Source organism: Thermobia domestica, chromosome 4 (assembly GCF_964235325.1).
Source record: "Thermobia domestica chromosome 4, izTheDome1.hap1.1, whole genome shotgun sequence".
Taxonomy (NCBI): domain Eukaryota; kingdom Metazoa; phylum Arthropoda; class Insecta; order Zygentoma; family Lepismatidae; genus Thermobia; species Thermobia domestica.
The window spans coordinates 291,303,047-291,320,568 of NC_137457.1; the positions used below are offsets into that span (position 1 = coordinate 291,303,047).

Below are 17,522 nucleotides of genomic sequence, written 5' to 3' on the forward strand. Positions count from 1 at the left end.
ATGTTCAAACGTTTAAAAGGAGTTATGTATATATCCCGTGATTGTACAAATTTGCAATAACAACTAATGGGGGGCGTTCATAAAAAAATTGAACAAATTGGTAAATATACTGTATTTCAAAAGAATTGCACGGAACGGAGAGAAGTGTTTGCATTTACAAAGCTTGTTGATTCCTATCAATGTTACAAATTAGTTTTATCACGCCACCGCTTCACGCCCGACCTTGCTGTAATCTCTTGGATAGAGAAAAAAATCTTTTAAGTTTTACGTCCCACGGTTATGCCAGTTAGGTTAAAGGAGACGGTGATGATGAGTGAAATGAAGAAAGTGGGAGGAAACGGGAGAACCCCGAGAAAACCCACGAACACGGTGTTTGTCCATCTCTCTTGGATAGAGACTGATAGTTTTTAAAACAATAATGAAGCCGATTACTACATTTTGCTCTTGCACCTGTTGCATGCATAACCAGCTCTCAATCTTTTATTTTCTTATTTATTTTTTTAAAAGCAAACTTCCAGGGTATTGCTGAGGTTGTCCCTCGTCATGTCTCAAAAAAAAGCCCTAATCCGTGACACCGCGATCAATTATGATTAGGTTTAGAAAAATATCACTTTTTAATTGGCCTCCACTATCCCGATGACCACCCAAGTTCCCCTTTTTCTCTTTTATAGATTTACTTTCTTACTGAGAATATTTGTTATGAGTCAAGCTTCCTATACTTGGAATACAATAAAACACTAGCACCAAACAAAAATTATACACTAACGATATCTTTAATATGTCGGCATTCTGAATACTCGTAAACAAGTAAATATATCATAATTTAGTCGGAGTCACGGTGGTTAAGTGGTACAACGTTCACGTCTGATGTATCGAATCATGGTCCGATCCCCGCTTGCGCTAAGTGGGCCTTATGGTGGACATATACCATGTAGGAGAGTGAGGTTCTCGGGGTTATTCCGTTTTCTTCCACTTTCTTTACTCCACCATTTCATTCATTCTCATCATCACCATTTTCTTTACCCTACACGGAATAACCAAGTGATGTAAAACCGAAGGATTTCGTTTTATTTCATAATTTAGCCTCTATGGTTATCTAAAACAAGAAACATAACTTTTCTTTTTCTGTAGCATTTGAATCTTTTATTTAATTTATTGTTATTCTTTCAAAGCTTTTAACACATTTCGGCGTTGCTCAAGCTTCTTTATTTCTAAAGACTTTTTTTTTTCCTAGTGCCTTGATTGAGGTTTTCTTCTGTGGGCAGCTTAAGAAAAAATAAATGTGAAATATAAAAGATTTCCCTGACTTTCGGTATATTTTAAAGCATTTCCCCTCACTCTCAAGGTCAATATGGACCCTCTTCTTGACTTCGGCACTCATGAACGAGATGTAGTCAGTGTCATGCTCCAGCCTGCATTTCTTCCCCAGCTGGCCATTTTAAAGATATTACATATTGTGTGGGCAGCTTTATGGAGGGGAAATTGTGGAATGTGAAATATTTCCCGACTTTCGGCATATTTTGAAGAATTTCCCTGACTGTCAAGGTCAGTATGAACCCTCCTCTTGACTTCGGTACTCATGGAGATGATGAAGTCAGTAGCATGCTCTGGTTCGCATTTCTGACCCAGACAGCCATTTTAAAGAGGTTAGGCTAGTCTCAGAGCTACATCAGAACAAGGGTATAACGAAAAAAATTTCACGCTCGCACAGGGGATAGAACTCGGAGCCGCCCAGTTAGCAGGTCGACGCCATACCGAGTACGTTCCGAGTCTCTCATAAATCCTATAACAGAGATCTTTTCAAATAGTTATTTTGAATTTCTGTTTGACTTTGTCTTACTTCTCTGTCTGTTCAACTTGTCGCAGCTGCAGGCACATGCGGCATACAAACACCAGAATTTTCATTGGTCATGAAATATGGAAGTACCATTTGACTCACCGTCCACGATGAATACTATGCATAAGACTTGGGAAGTTCACGGAATCTTCAGGAATCAGAACTTAACGTACGTGCAAACAAAACAATTGCTTTTTGAAGGTTTGAATTTATCTACAGTGAAATCCATCAAACAACTTACCTGACAAATTAATATATAAATGTGACGCCATTTTGTGATTGCACATATTTTCCACGGCTTGATACAATTCCTCAAGACTATACCTAATCGATTTTGACGTCTGGATTGCTACAACCGCCTCCTTCAACTTCTCCCATGTCTTTTCTTGATAGTTCTCAGGAAGTTTTGGTTTCTCTGAAGAAAAGAAAAGAAAGAGAAAAAATAGATTATTATCTTCTAGTATACACAAAATAAAAATAAACCGAATATACATTTTTTTTCTTTCTTTTTGTTCTGGTGTTTTGCAGAACACACTTTCATTTCAGAACTAACTGAATTAACTTTTAAACAACTTTATTTTCAATAATCTGACCTATCTCGTTGATGAACAAAAAGTAAGAAAAGCAAAACAATTTTCTTACAACGTACATGTTTTGACCAACAGGTTCTCGATTGCTTTTGCACTATGTACTCTCTTGACGCTGCGTCCATGTTTCAGTATCTCAAGCTCTAATATCTTAGGGATCCCGATACTTCCCCACTAGACAGCTTCTTATACAACAAGAACCATGAAGTTTTGCCTTTAATTACCAAAAGTTATTAATTTAAATAAATTTCCAGCAACATTAAAATAAAATTTCATTTTAAGAGCATTCCTAACTAATTAAAAGGATTTCCTTTCTCCTTTGACAATACTTCATCCTCATCGGTAGGGGCACGAGTTTTTCGTACTATGAATTTGAAAATTTCGCGTTTCGTTTTTCATATTTCGCGTTTTGTGGCATTTTCCAAATAAAGTTTCGCATATTGCAGCTCTTGTGGAAAAAATTCCCTGACATTTTTACAATTGTTTCTTTTATTCAAAGATCACTATAAAAATAAACCATTAATTACCTAAAAACAAAATATACTGGATATTTCACTTGACATTGTCAATCACTTATAGAAAATTATATCTTTTTAAAATCAAACTGAAGGAAAATCAGTAACTAAACTTACTATGAGTAGGAAAGTTTTGCTGTTTCCTGAAAACACATAGGCACAAGTTACATTTCAGCATTAAACATAAGCATGTTATATATTTCCACATTTTATTCTTTCATTTTGTACGTTTGTCACTTATCACCAGTCCATACTTGAAAAAAAAACAAAAAAAAAAACGCACACACACAATTGGAACACATACATACGTAAACAAACTTCAATCAATCATCACTTCGGAACTCCCCATCCACTTGCGATGGTGATAGCTAACGCGCAACATGTTCCCTGTAGCCGTGTTTGAATCGCCCAAAATGCACCGTTGATGTCACGTTCTATCGTTCTGTCAGCGGAAAACTAGCGTTTTTAAAGTCTTGAAAATGTATTTTTTTAAATTTCGCGTTATATCGCGTATTGTTAGAAATTTCGCGCAAAACTGCCAATTTCGCGTTTTATCGCACAACGGAAACCAATGAAAACACATAGAATATCATAAAACGTCAAGAAACTGAAAATTACTTAATTCTGGCGCATTTCGTTTTATCGCGCATTGCGAAAAACTCGTGATTCTACTTAACCGTCCTCTTGATCACAAATCATCAAATAACCCATCTACCCAAATTAAATCACTGATGTATCCAAACAGCTCTCACACCTATATCAGGACATCAATTTCGTCTTTCCTACATTGTTTCTTTCATTTTAAGCAGAATCTTTGGAACAACAAGATTCAAAAATATGGATTTATTATTTTGGTTCGGAGTTGAAAAGAGGGTCCGACATTGGCAGATTGGCTTTCTTCCAATAGACGGCATAAGAGATGAAGTATGAAAGAGGGAGTTACGAAGAGACTGGTAGAATCAGTGATTCACAATAAAGATTACATTATGGAATTTCACACAGATGACTGTTGGTGACATTGACGTTTTCGATTCTAGCCTAGTCAGTTTAAATTCATCACTGCATTATAAAACTGATCACGAACTTCGAGTAGAAGGAGATATGATTGTGATCAAACATACGAGGTCTTGCCCAAAAAGAAGCCGAACTTTCAAAATTCAAAAAAAAAAAAAAAAAAAAAAAAACTATCAAAGAAACTATCATTTACTTGCTTGCCAGCGCCATATAGTGTAATTCTTCCCGAACATTTTAATGTTAACTTCTTCATTCAGCTTTCTGTCACTGTCACACTGCAAACGCTGGAGTGAAGCTGCGTTCCGTACTTGTGGCTATTTTTGTAGAAAATAAAGATTTTGGAAGAGCAACATGTGTGGATCAAATTTTGTTTCAAATTGGGCAAGACGCTGACAGAAACTTTGAAACTGTTACAGAAATTATACGGGGAAAAACATAAGCTGAACCCACTATTATGAATGGTTTAAGTGTTTTAAAGCAGGAAGAACATACATCGAAGACGAGACAAAACCCGGACACTCACCAACATCATGTGATGACGTTCACGTTCAGAAAGTACATGATATACGGAAAAATCGTAGTCTGTCCATCGGCAAAATAGCTGATAAGGCAGAAATCAGTAAACCATACTATCTTGTAATCTTTGTTGAAAAACTGAACATGTATCGTGTTGATGAAAAATTTGTTACAGTTGCTAGCAAATGAACAAAAAGAAATGTGTGTGGCAATCACTTAACATCTATTGAACATGTGGTAATCACTGAACATCCATTAAATCATGTAAACGAAGAAAATTCTTCAAAAACGTAACAAGTAACGTAGCTTGGCTCCATTGCTATGATGTTGGAGAGAAAAAAAATACACTCGCCCTAATGAGTGGGAAAATCTTCGCCGAGACCTAAAGAAGCACGTCAAAGCCACTCAAAGATTAAAATGATTCCTATTGTTTTCTTTGATTTTTCTGTTGTTGTTCATTATGAATACATACCACGTGATCAAACCATCAACAAAGAGTATTATTTAGAAGAGATAAGGCGCTTGACGGAGGCTATGAGTAAGAGATAGGAAACTTCGAAAAACAGAACATAGACGTTCCACCATGATAATGTTCCTACTCATTCGGCGCTCTTTATCAGGGAGTTTTTGGTCAAGAACAATACAATTGTTGTACCCTAATCATCCTTTCCGCCTAATTTGGCGCTTATAGGCTTATTTCTATTCCTCAAGCTGAAATCCACATTGAAAGTTATTATTTCCAATCTATTGATGATAAAACAAAAAAATTCGCTATGAGACGTTCAAGCAATTTGAAGAAATTCGTTAAAGGATGCGTTCTAGCAGTAAGATTTTATAATAAACAAATCAATCTGAAGCCGCGGGGGCTCAGTGACAGAGGGCTCAACTCTGACGCGTGGAGTTCTGGTTCAACCTCAGCTTCCGCCAAATAGGTTTTGTTGTGGACAAACACCGTGTGAGTGTGGATTTTCTCGAGATTCTCCCGTTTCCCTCACTTTCGTCATTCCACTGTTATCATCCATCTCACCATCACCATCTTCGTTATTTAGCCTTAATGCATAATCGCAGGACGTTAAAGACTTCCCCGCTGGTCTAGTGGCTAGTGTATGTTCCTGTGGTGTGCATGGTCCCAGGTTCCTTACTCGGTTGGGAAGTCCAGAAATTTAATTTCACAATCATTCAGTTTTATTATCAGTCTCCTTTAGCTTAAAAAGCATTATCATTGGACATTAAACCAAAGAAAAGTTGGGGCATTAACTCGATTAATTCGTATAGAAAGACACTTTCAAAAAATATCTGTATCAAATGGGCACAGCATTGCCAGTGAAAAATAGAAAAAAAACTGAATACATTTACCAACAATATGACTCTACACAATGGGTTTCTATCAACTGTTGTAAGTAAAACATAGGTCTCTGTTGAACTATAAACAAAGCGAAAAGCAATATTAATCATTCTCTGAACCTCAGACGCAAAATCCATAAATATGGTGTGTCAACAGAGAAACTTAGCTACACGTGCATTTAAGCGAGGTATTTAAATGACATTAACAGGCCTCTTGTTGGCTGCGAAATGTCGACTGCGGATATAGAATATAAGTAGCATTAAAGAAATCAACCTGAAGCTAATACACAGTTGTCAGCATCACGTTTATTCTTATAAGCTAACATAATAGTCTGCACTATATCATTTTCAATGAGAGTACGTTTATGTTTTGACCTTTTAGAATTACCACAACCACAGAAGTAAACAACTTCTTTCAGGTATGACGCACATTTCTGGTAAACAAGAACTTTCTGTATGATTCGCTGCTTACTTCATTAACAAACATAGTTTTTATAAACATGGTTCATACTGAAATTCTTATATTGATTTCCTTGACTTTCCGTCACTAAATAAGTAAATTTCCCTGACCTGTGACACTATCATTTATGGGGTTGATTTTTTTTCTCCCTTAATTGGCCTCCACCATTCCTACAGCCGTCTAACGCTCACCTTTTTATTATTTCAATGATATAGTATAAAGTTTATTTTCTTACTGTAAATATAACAAAACGTTAGTACCAAACAGTAATTATACACTAACGTAATATCTGAGCATTCTAAATACTCATAAACATGAATAATTAAAGATGTACCATAATTTAGCCTATCTCTTTCATCATCTACAATTAACAAACTTATTTTCATCTTCAATAGCATCAAAACTTTAAAATTACTTTGTTCTTCTTTCAAAGCGAAATCATCATCATCAAAGTCAAATCTTTGTTATCATTTTACAGTCTTTTTATCATCTTTTTGAATCTGCATTGTCATGTCTGTGGGTTTTCTGGAGGTTCTTCCGTTTCCTGCCATTTCCGCGGCATAACCGTGGGACGTAAAACTCAAAGATTTCGTTTTCCGTTTCCTGTCACATTCTCATTCCACCAATTATTTAATCGGCATCTATCTCCATCAGCCCAACGGGTATAATAATGAGATGTTAAATTGAAAGAAAAATATGACTCTACATTGATTCTTTGAGGTGTTCTTCATATCTTCTGTAAAGAACTGTATTGCTTAACATCGCCTGAGTAATAGGAACACACGGAATACTTTCGTGATATCTGACTGTATGACTCTTCCGTGAAATATAGCTTATTTTGAAGCAGTAGATTTTCCATCAGGATATCTACTAAAATTCCAAAATGAAATTTCGTGACTTTTTTGTGGCCTTTTCTTTACCCAACCATAAAATTTCGTTATCATTCAAAGACTAATAACAGTACCAATATTCTTCAGCACTTATTTTTATCTTATCTCTACTTTCAAAGGCTGTTCCTTGGAGTGATAAAAGGTTGGTATCTTCTCACAGTTGAATAAACTGGTTAAATGCGTAGGTGGTTTCGGCGATGTGATTTGCATCGCCACTGCTCAATGATGCCAGCTGAAGGACAGCCTCAAGAGCGAATTTCAATGTGAATTAGGCTGGATTTTCATGCAGCGTGCTTTGCTTGCGATTTGCTGGCGTCAAAAGCCGACAATAGACATTTTTGGTGATGAATTTTGAGGTTTTATACAATAAAAATTTCCAGTTTGTACTTATATTCGTACAGATCAAAAAAATTGTGACTCTAAAGCTAAATTTCGTGACGTTTTCTTGACTTTTATGACCGTTTTCTGATTTCATGACTTTCGTGACAGATAGACACCCTGTACATGACATTCTTCAACTTTCAAGGTCACTGTGAACTATGATAAAGTGAGAATTAATCCTTATATTCTCTACAAAGGTTTCCTACAGAAGCATATGGGTGTTTAGGGATGGAGAGAACCTATAGTTATGTTTTAGTGTGCAGTAAAGTTACAAAGAGGTGCATTAAGGAAGGACTCAGAGATGGCCTCAAAACTGTCTGTTGTGCCGATTCTCAGTTCGAAATGCAAGGAAGGAGCACTTTCTTTTTTCTATTAATAAATATGCATCCATTAACTTATGCAAGCAGATAATATATTTTGTGTTGTTGAAAAATTGCTCAGCGATGTGCGAAAATGGAAATGCTACTTGGATTCTATGTGATGAAACTTATGCTCATGAGAACTTTTTCTATGTCGAATAATATTGAAAGGCAACATCAATATCAAACTCCTGCTCTCTTCTTCTATTCTATTCTAACATTCAATTATCACTCAGATACAGTTTAAGGCCTCGATCGCTTTATTTTATTCCAATTATTTTAAGACTCTCATTAATATTTTCCAATTCACTCACTCAAATACAAGTTGCTGCAAAAAGGAAATTGTAGGAACTCACTGACCACTCATTCAGTCAGCAAGCAGCCACAAAGTCAATAACGATCACGATCACTATATTAAACTGTGATTGTCCTGCAGTCTCAGTAACAAGTTGGAACAAACAAGGAAAAAAAAAAAAAAACACCTGGATACAAATAACTATTAATCCACTTGGTCCCAGCGATCTCATATGACATCACTTAATAACCCCTCTGCACTAAAATATGCAAACCTTCGAAGCAGTAATGATTTGTTTGAAAATATATGGTACTATACTTTAGGTTTTTACAGAAAGGTGGCACTTTTGCGTGATTAGATACGTATGTTTTTAACAATTATAAGTACCTTTTTTCTGAGCTGCGAGAGAGTTTTGTTTTATTTATTTTGAGTCTAGTTTTGTTTGGTGAAATAACGGCCAATGATTCTAAAATTCTTTCTTAGACATGTAGAATCAATACGGAAATCTCACTTCTAACAAAAGAAAAACTTACAACACCTATTTTCACGTTACAACAACGGTGGTCTCATATGAGATCGCTGGGACTTTACAATGTCTGACCTGGTAACAGTGATCGTTTTCGCTAAGTCAATAGTTCTTATAAAGTGTGTTCAGAGTGCATTGTTTGACGTGTGTGTTATACAGAGTAATACTTTTCTATGCACTATAAATGTGTAAGCGATGGCCAAAAATATACAGTCGTGCACTGTAGCACAGATTCAGGAAATATGGCGAGAACTGAGTGACGACGAACGTCTTAGTCAAGGTTGCCAATTTAGCCACTTTGTGGCTAGATCTGGCCTTTTTGAGAACTTGGCTAGCAACAAATTTTCGAAAAAGACACTATTTGCTTTTCTAGCCATATGCCTTTTGCTTTTAGCCATTTTCTGGGTTTAGCCACTTTTTTATATATATATTCTCTGGGTCATTTTATTATTTTCTTAAGTTTGATTCGTTCTCTACGTGCTAAATATGCTAGAACTCGCCCTGTGAAAGTTAGATTATCGTCATACTGATCCCTCCCCATATCTTGTTTGCATAGTAGAGAATGAGCTCAAAACCTATAAGTCATCAATACGGAAATCTTCGGGAAAGACGTGTAAGTTTTAGCAAAACTCGTTAGAATAGACTTCCTGATAATATACACATCCCTCAGAATGTCAATGAGGATTTAAAACCACTGAAACAATCTTACTGACTTAGCTTTAGTTTTCATTTTGTGATTTTAAGATATTATCAGTGGCAAACATCCATTTCATGAAATAGAAGAATAAGTCTTCAACTGAAGAATTTTTGCAAGAAGTAAATCAGCACACAGATGCTGGAGGGGAGAGTCCATTTTCAGAATTAGTTTCTTTAGCGATTAAAACAGAAGTCAGGAGCGGATTAAAAACGAAAACCTTTCTTCAATCTTAAGAAAGAGATTTGGGTTGCACCGTGTACGAAAATGTTATTTTCTATAAGAAATTTCAGCCACAGTTTTGCCATCAGTTGAAACAAAAGCAACTCGGTAGAAGGAATTAAGACAGAAAAATGCTTCGCCTCAACCTGAAAAAGCAGATGGTGGTAAGAGAAATAAATATTACGGAAGTTTTATTTTAATTTTATGTTATTGCAGGAACCGAATTTGTTTAGGTTTGTCTCAGCGCGGAAGCTTGCTTTTCTTCCTAGCCATTTCTGGCCATTTTTAGATATTGATTTTAGCCACTTTTTTTCGTTAAGTGTTGGCAACACTAGTTTTAGTGATGCAGAAGTTATTTTACAACCTCATAAAGTCGATTTTATAGATGAGGATGAAGGTGATAATGATGAAATGGATGTGGTTGAAGTCTGACGTACTGGGATGTTTAGAATGATGTTACTCTTCCCGATACTCGTTATCAGAGCACTAGATATGGCGGTTGTCAATAGTTGGTCAGTGTACAGAGCAACAGGACGATATGACATGACCACTGCTTCACTTCTGAAGGCAAATAACACATTGTCTTCTAGCAAAAATCGCTCCATTTTGAGATTCCATTAATCTCAATCTACTATGATAGGTGACATTCGATTGATAACAACCATTCTCGACTATAATTCTTTGTAATTTTACCAAAATAACACGTATATTAGAGTGAATCTTGTTTAACCCTTGTAGCACCAAGCTTAGCAAGTTACATTAAGCACCAAGGAGGGATGCAAGTGCATCCCATATGGAAATAATTTAATACTTATGTAACACTGTGCTTATACTTTATAATTACGTTTCAAATTAACAGATAAATTTATTTAATATATTTTACCCATTTTTATTGTGTTTAGGCGCTTGCACTGTATAAATTAATGCACAAAAAATACGGGAAAAGTGCATAAAAAATTGAAGCTGGGGTGCGTGTGCACCTCCCCCCTCTTGGTGCTACGAGGGTTAAGTTCATGATGGTTGATGATTATGTTTAACGTCCTGTTCAGCAGCGAGGATATATGAGACGTGGACCTACTGATTAACGTGGAATCCGAACCACATGTTTACTTCAAAATAAAAACATATATACCCACCCATTTTTTTTATTTTTCCCCTTTTAAGGTTCCGTTAGATTAGATTTTCTAGATCTTTACCATTCTTGTTTATTTGCTATCACTAAGTCCCACTGATCTCATGAGAACCGTCACGTGATGCAGAATCATACAACAAAATTTCACATTCCAGAGTAATAAGAGATCCGCACGACGAAGACTACGAAATTTTGACCAAATCCAACAACCTTCTTTTTTTCTTTCTTTGTGGGATCAAATGGATTAAGAGATTAATCACACAAATGAGGGAAAATCATTTTCAATATCAAATTTACTCATACCAAGACACAAATCAACATGTTGAAGAATCTCGACTAGAAGCCTCAGAAGGCATTCCCACTAACACAAAAATCCCACCCGTTAACTTTTTTCTTATATATATTTGAAACAAAATCGACACTAATATAACAAACCAAACTACAAGCAGACTACGGTTTGGGGAATTTCTATTAGGATATATATATAAACAACGAATGTAAAACCATGTGAGAAAATAAGAAGTTGGAAAAGTAACCAGATCATACTATTATCTTTGTACGAAATTATCACCGGTACAAGTATTTACAAAATACGTAGCAGACATTCCCGGCTATTGGTGTAAGGAGGGATTGGGAAATTTAAAGCACATAATCTTCCAATGTGACCAAACGAGTAAATTCACTAAATGCCTATTACAAGTAATCACCAAGATGACACGGAAGAATGATGTAATACATAAAAACCTGATTTTGTATCTACAACTTCAAAATGTTATTATATATTTAAAAAAATATATTATCGAATAAAAATTGGCAAAAATCAATAGTTAAATACAGGATACAATAATATTTTTTTTAAGACAATATCCTAACACGCTCGGGAATTTTAATAATCATTTTACTCACTTATAATTGTGATTTTTGAAAATACTTTGCATTTTCTAGCTTTCGGCTCTCCCCTAATAATCCTGTTCATGGAGATAAAAACACAAGGCAATACAACAGGAACATGGGGAAAAATAAAAATCAAACGGACTCATCGGGATAAAACGGTGCGGAGAATATTAGCTGCTAGTCACACGCCAAATGGTGGTGAAGTGCATTGTAGAATGGCGGGCTCAATTTGTACATTCTTTTCTGCACGTAGTGAAGGTTGCCAGCTCAAGCTGATGTTTTCGTTTTGGTACCAATGTTGTATGTACTTTTTTTTTTAATTACTGACGCCTGTTCCCTGTTTAACCAACCCTAATCTATGTTAAGCTTTGGATATTTTACGAAAATGATGAAATTTTCGATAATAAATCTTTCCACTTCTCTCTTGATTTCAAATAAAATGTCTTATCAACAATATTGTGTTGAGTTCCTTTTAAATGTCTCGACAGGAAACTACAGTTGATGGAAGGTATCGAAACAGAAAAATCGTAAGTGAAGACGAAGAGGTTAGCTGAAGACCGTGGAGCATAGACGGTTCTCAGTTGCAGCAATTAACTCGCCAATAATGGCAGAATACCTATGATGATGATGGCAGGCGTGAAACTAGATAGTCTGCTTTAGAATCTCTGTGATATTCCTTGATTCGTACTTCTAAATTTCTTTTTGTCATGATTATGTAACTCCTGAATTTTCATTGGGCATAACAGCTCTTGAACAGTAGTTCGTTTCCGAAGTTTTGCGGGGTTTCAACGCTGTGCGAAAACTTTATTGCATAAAAATCTTAGTGCAGTTGCCAATCTGGGAAATATACATGATTCGATATAGTTTTTGTCGGTGGTCTCGGTTTCAGGTCTGTCGCAACATGTTTTCCTTTCCACTGCTTTCATTGTTTCCTCCTGTTTATATCCTCATTGAACAACGTGCTAGGAGAGAGTCGTAAACTAGGAAGTACGGTTCTCCAGGTTCTCCAGTGAAAGATCTTATGGTGTATATGAGACACCGGAGAATCAGCCTCTAGAAAATCCGTTGATATTTCACGGATCAAATCCTTTGGAATTGTTTAGATGCCAAAGATGTTGGTGCATATTCTCCATCAAGTAATTTACTAGAGACGAGGTTTGTTAGTTTTTGCTTATTGTTCTCGTGTATTGTTGTTACACGTTCCAGGTAGTACGGGCGGGTCAATTTGGCTTTTTATATTATTATTATTATTTATATTAAGGAAACCAAGTACACCACAAGTGTGAGAATTGAGAATTTCATTACTTTTTTCCATAAGAAAGGTTTCACACGAAGCCAGGAACCATTTTTAATTCCCGGACATAGTGAAATACTTTCTATTTTAGAGATACAGAAAATTACTCATTACTTCATCAAACACATATCTATGTAGTTTTAATTCCGCTTTGCCAAACACTAAACTTCAAAGCACAACTTTATGACTTAACTTGATCTACTTATTTAGCCCCTCCTTTTACCTAAAATTTTTAATGCAATCGATAGAACAAGCGCAGTGATCCCCGTTTAAACTACTACAAGGGAACAATATTATTAACAATACTTTGAAAGTTGTACTTTTAAGAATCAGAAATAGCACTGTTCAATATATGCCGGCTCATTAGAGAAAACTTATTCTACGAAAAGTGCGCTCCATCCGTCAAGATCACCTAGCTTTATAGGAAAACAAAATCAAATATTAATATCTTGCAAGAATTACATTTATAACTTGAGGAAACAACAGACTTGATATCACACCAGTTCTTCAATGCGCGTTACATCATCTTAGCTCCCTTGTATGTGTTTTACTCACTATCAGTTACGGTATCAGGAAAAAATCGACACCGTATTAGTTAGGTCCTACTAACATTTGATCAGAAATACAGTAGAGGTATCCAATTCTATTACCTAAGCTATACGTAATACCTTGGTACGTCACTAATCCAGTAAATTCCTTTGTACACAACATTACAAACTCTCATCGCACAATGAATTTTAAAATCTCGGCAGAAAATACTGCTTAAGTTCATAACTAAGAAAATACTTATGCATACACATTATTGAAGTAATCTTACTTTCCAACGAAACACAAAATTTTGCAACATGTTCAGTCGTATTCGGAATTAATGCCAACTATTATTAACAGACTAAAGGCAATTCGAAGGAGGAAGAAAAAAAATAGTTCCCGCTACACGCGAAAACTTACACTCGATTAACAAATCCATAAGTTATCCCGACCCAACTTTATTTAATATATATATATAATTATTTTTTTTAAAGTGGTTCTACTTATCAATGCTCAGCTGGAGCATGTTTTGTAAAGGAGTCATTCCATTTCAAATCAACAAACTTGGGTGTCATTTTCAACCAGACTATATCAGATTTTTCTTACATTCGGGAAGTTAATTCTAATCATAGAATGTAGTTACCATGGCAATTTGTAGTCTCACATATCTTTTAGTTTTGACACGATTCAAGGTCAAAGTTCGCAGAAAATGCCGCTTTTGAGCTCATGTAGCTATCTTCAAATTGCTGTAACTCTGTCCCTAATTGGTCTAGCAAGCTCAACTAAAGATTATTTAACAAGGAATTAAACGAGCTTTCCAATAATACATAACAAGCTTGTGTCTGGACAGAATTTGTAGCCAAGGTGACGTGACAAAGTTTGACCCTGATTATTTCAAAACATGTCACCTTCAAAACTTTTCAAAAATATTTTTTCTTCTTCTACATTATAACTAACTCACTCACTCTATGGCCTATGGAACCCGGAGGTTCAGTGCCGCGTTCACAAAAGCTCTCCACTGACTTCTATCCTTAGCTAATTGCATCCAGTTTCTACTTTGTATTCCTATCTCTGCGAGATCCATCTTAATATTATCCTCCCATCTGCGCCTAGGTCTTCCTAATGGTCGTTTCCCTATGGGTCTACCAGTTAAGACTTTGAAAGCGTTTCTACTTTCTTCCATTCTAGCTACATGACCTGCCCACCTAAGCCACCTAGACTTGACGACCCTAACAATGTTGGGTAAACCGTATAAACTATGTAGTTCCTCGTTATGAAGCTTCCGCCATTCCCCATTCTCGTTCCTCTTGGGTCCGAATATTCTTCTCAGGATCCTGTTCTCAAATACTTTCAGTCTATGTTCTTCCCTCAGAGTAAGCGACCATGTTTCACAACCATACAGAACAACAGGCATCATTATCGTTTTATATATTTTAAGCTTCAAATTCCTCGACAGAATTCGCGACGACAAGAGATTTTGAACTGAATAGTAACACGAATTCCCTGCTTTAATCGACATTTAATTTCTTCGTGAATATCATTTTCGTCTGTTAATATTGATCCTAAATATTTGAAAGTATCCACTTTATCAAAAGCATTATTTAATATTTTAACGCCTCCACAATTTGCCTTATTACGGTCCCGACGCACTTCTTCTACATTATATAACATTAAAATATCAATGTGGGACAGTATTGGGATTGGGAGACATAAAATATTTACAGTTACATGATGCATTAAAGCAACAAAATAATGTCATCAATGGAATAATGAAATCACTGAAGGTCAAATAACTGAACCTTAATTAGTGAAAAACATGCTATCTATAAACATTGTATTGTTATGGCCACGCACAATAAGTTAACAATATGAACAGGCCAACAGCAAACATTCTTATGTTGACCAATCACACGTCAAGCCCAGAAATATTACTTTGAACCTGACAGGGTATAAGTGACAAAATAGGAACTGGTGTATGTTAAGCATTGCTGTCAAAGTTTGAATGGCAGTTTGGATGCAAAATACACAAGAAGTTTTAGCAGACAGTGGTGTAACTGGACTAAACTACCCACAAGATGGAATTTCAGAAGATGCTGCATTCCTGTAATCCTTTCACAGATGGATATAATAGATGTGTATATATATATATATATATATATATATATATATATATATAAAATACGTAAAATACAAATGTGGATGGTTCGTGTGATCAGTGACATAACTACAGACCAAAAAATATATTATGAATGTACGAAAAACCTGACAAGGCTGAACCAACTACATCCAAAGATAAAGGAATCACAAAACTGCATAACTCCTCCATTTCATTGTCATAAGAGGATTCAGGCACATTTTTAGCTCCAAATGTTGATTTAGTTGCATTACAATGAGAGTCTTGCAATAAAAATTCTACGAAGAATTCGATCAAGTTTCCAAGGTATTTCAAAATATATAGACCTATGTATCCATTTGAATAAAAATAAAAAGAGTGAAACAAACGTGTAATCCGAAATTGTAAGCCAAATGAAAGATAAATTCCGTATTTGCATTAGAAGCAGTGAAAAGATTAAAATATACACATAACATATAAACACTATCACTAAGCATTCGATGCGTCTTGTAGGACTTCTGTACAGATTAATAGAAATACGGAACATCTCTTCCTTAGCAACGTTCTACAAGACAATAATTTCTCCTAAATTGGAATATTGGTCACCTATCTGGACAATGGCAGCACCTACAAAACTATCCCGGCTAAACTCAGTCCTAAATTTCTTCCTTGCAATAGTACGCTTTAGAGTATCTCGCACACATGTGATGACAAAACATGAACTGCCACAAACAACTGTTCAACTACTTGACACTCGTCATAAAATCAGTGACCTCAAATATCTGTATAAACTCACACATGGTCAACTGAAGTCCGAAAAGCTACTCTTAGAATTGTATTTCCGAATTCCCTTCAAACACGTAACACATACCTTTTTCATACAGTAGGACCTAGAGTTTCAATGGTTCAACGTTCTTTGTTCTACAGGCTTCCTAAACTATACAACGAAATGTCACATACATCCATAGACTTATAATTCTGAGGCAACATATAACTCCGCACTACAACGTCATTGATAAACTTTAGTCAGCTATTGTCAACTTTCCTTGTTATCACTTACATGTTATATTATTATTATTATTGCTATTGTCATCCACAGCCGAATGTCGTATGTTATCATATCTTAGATTTGTTAGATATTCCAATGTAAACTGACATTCAGCTGTATCTGGAACGTTTGTAAATAAAAAAATAAATAAAATATTGACAGGTCTGGCGAAGGGCTAGAGCGTTCGAAAGACTGAGAACGAATTTGGAGCCTCAAAATATTTAGTGAAAAAAGCAAAACAATTATATCTTTTTCAACTTCTAATCCTAGACTTGTACGCACCCTAAATGAACACACTGAAAACCTTGTGATAGCATTTTACATCAAAGATGATAGAAAACACGGTCTGTGCCTGGGAAGGAACAATTTCTTTTCGTCAAGGAAAATGGAACCAGGGTTCATAAGCAGAATCGGATGGTTTTAGGAAATCTTACGGAACTGTACCAAACATTTAAAGATGAATATCCGGAACTGAAAATATAATTATCCGAATTTTGCCACTTATGACCCAAAAACTGTATTCTGGCTGGTGCAGGCGGTACCTATATTATCTGTATTTACACTATTCACCAAAATATGAATCTAATGTTGGAAGGCCCCAGACTGAAAATGTTGACTGTCAACTTAACACATACAAACACTGTCTTGCTCAGATAATCTGCAATCCTGCACTGACAATATACTATTTGTCATCATGTGATAACTGTGATACTTTTAATAAATGATACATGTAACAAACATATGTAATTTGTGTGTGTATATATATATATATATATATATATATATATATATATATATATAAAGTACGTTTTCCGTTAATGTTTAGTTATTTTAAAGTTGTGACTATATATTCATACTGCACTGTGTACTTGA

The 17,522-nt window shown here is 35.4% G+C and overlaps 1 protein-coding gene across 1 annotated transcript in view; it reads right to left on the reverse strand.

Annotated features, from left to right (window-relative positions):
* Nucleotides 1-17,522, reverse strand: part of Cul4 (cullin 4) — a 67,724-nt gene that overhangs the window by 46,585 nt on the left and 3,617 nt on the right. The window contains exon 2 of the mRNA XM_081756148.1: nucleotides 2,079-2,252. Coding sequence (XP_081612274.1) covers nucleotides 2,079-2,252 — 174 coding nt within the window. The remainder of the gene's footprint in view (nucleotides 1-2,078; nucleotides 2,253-17,522) is intronic.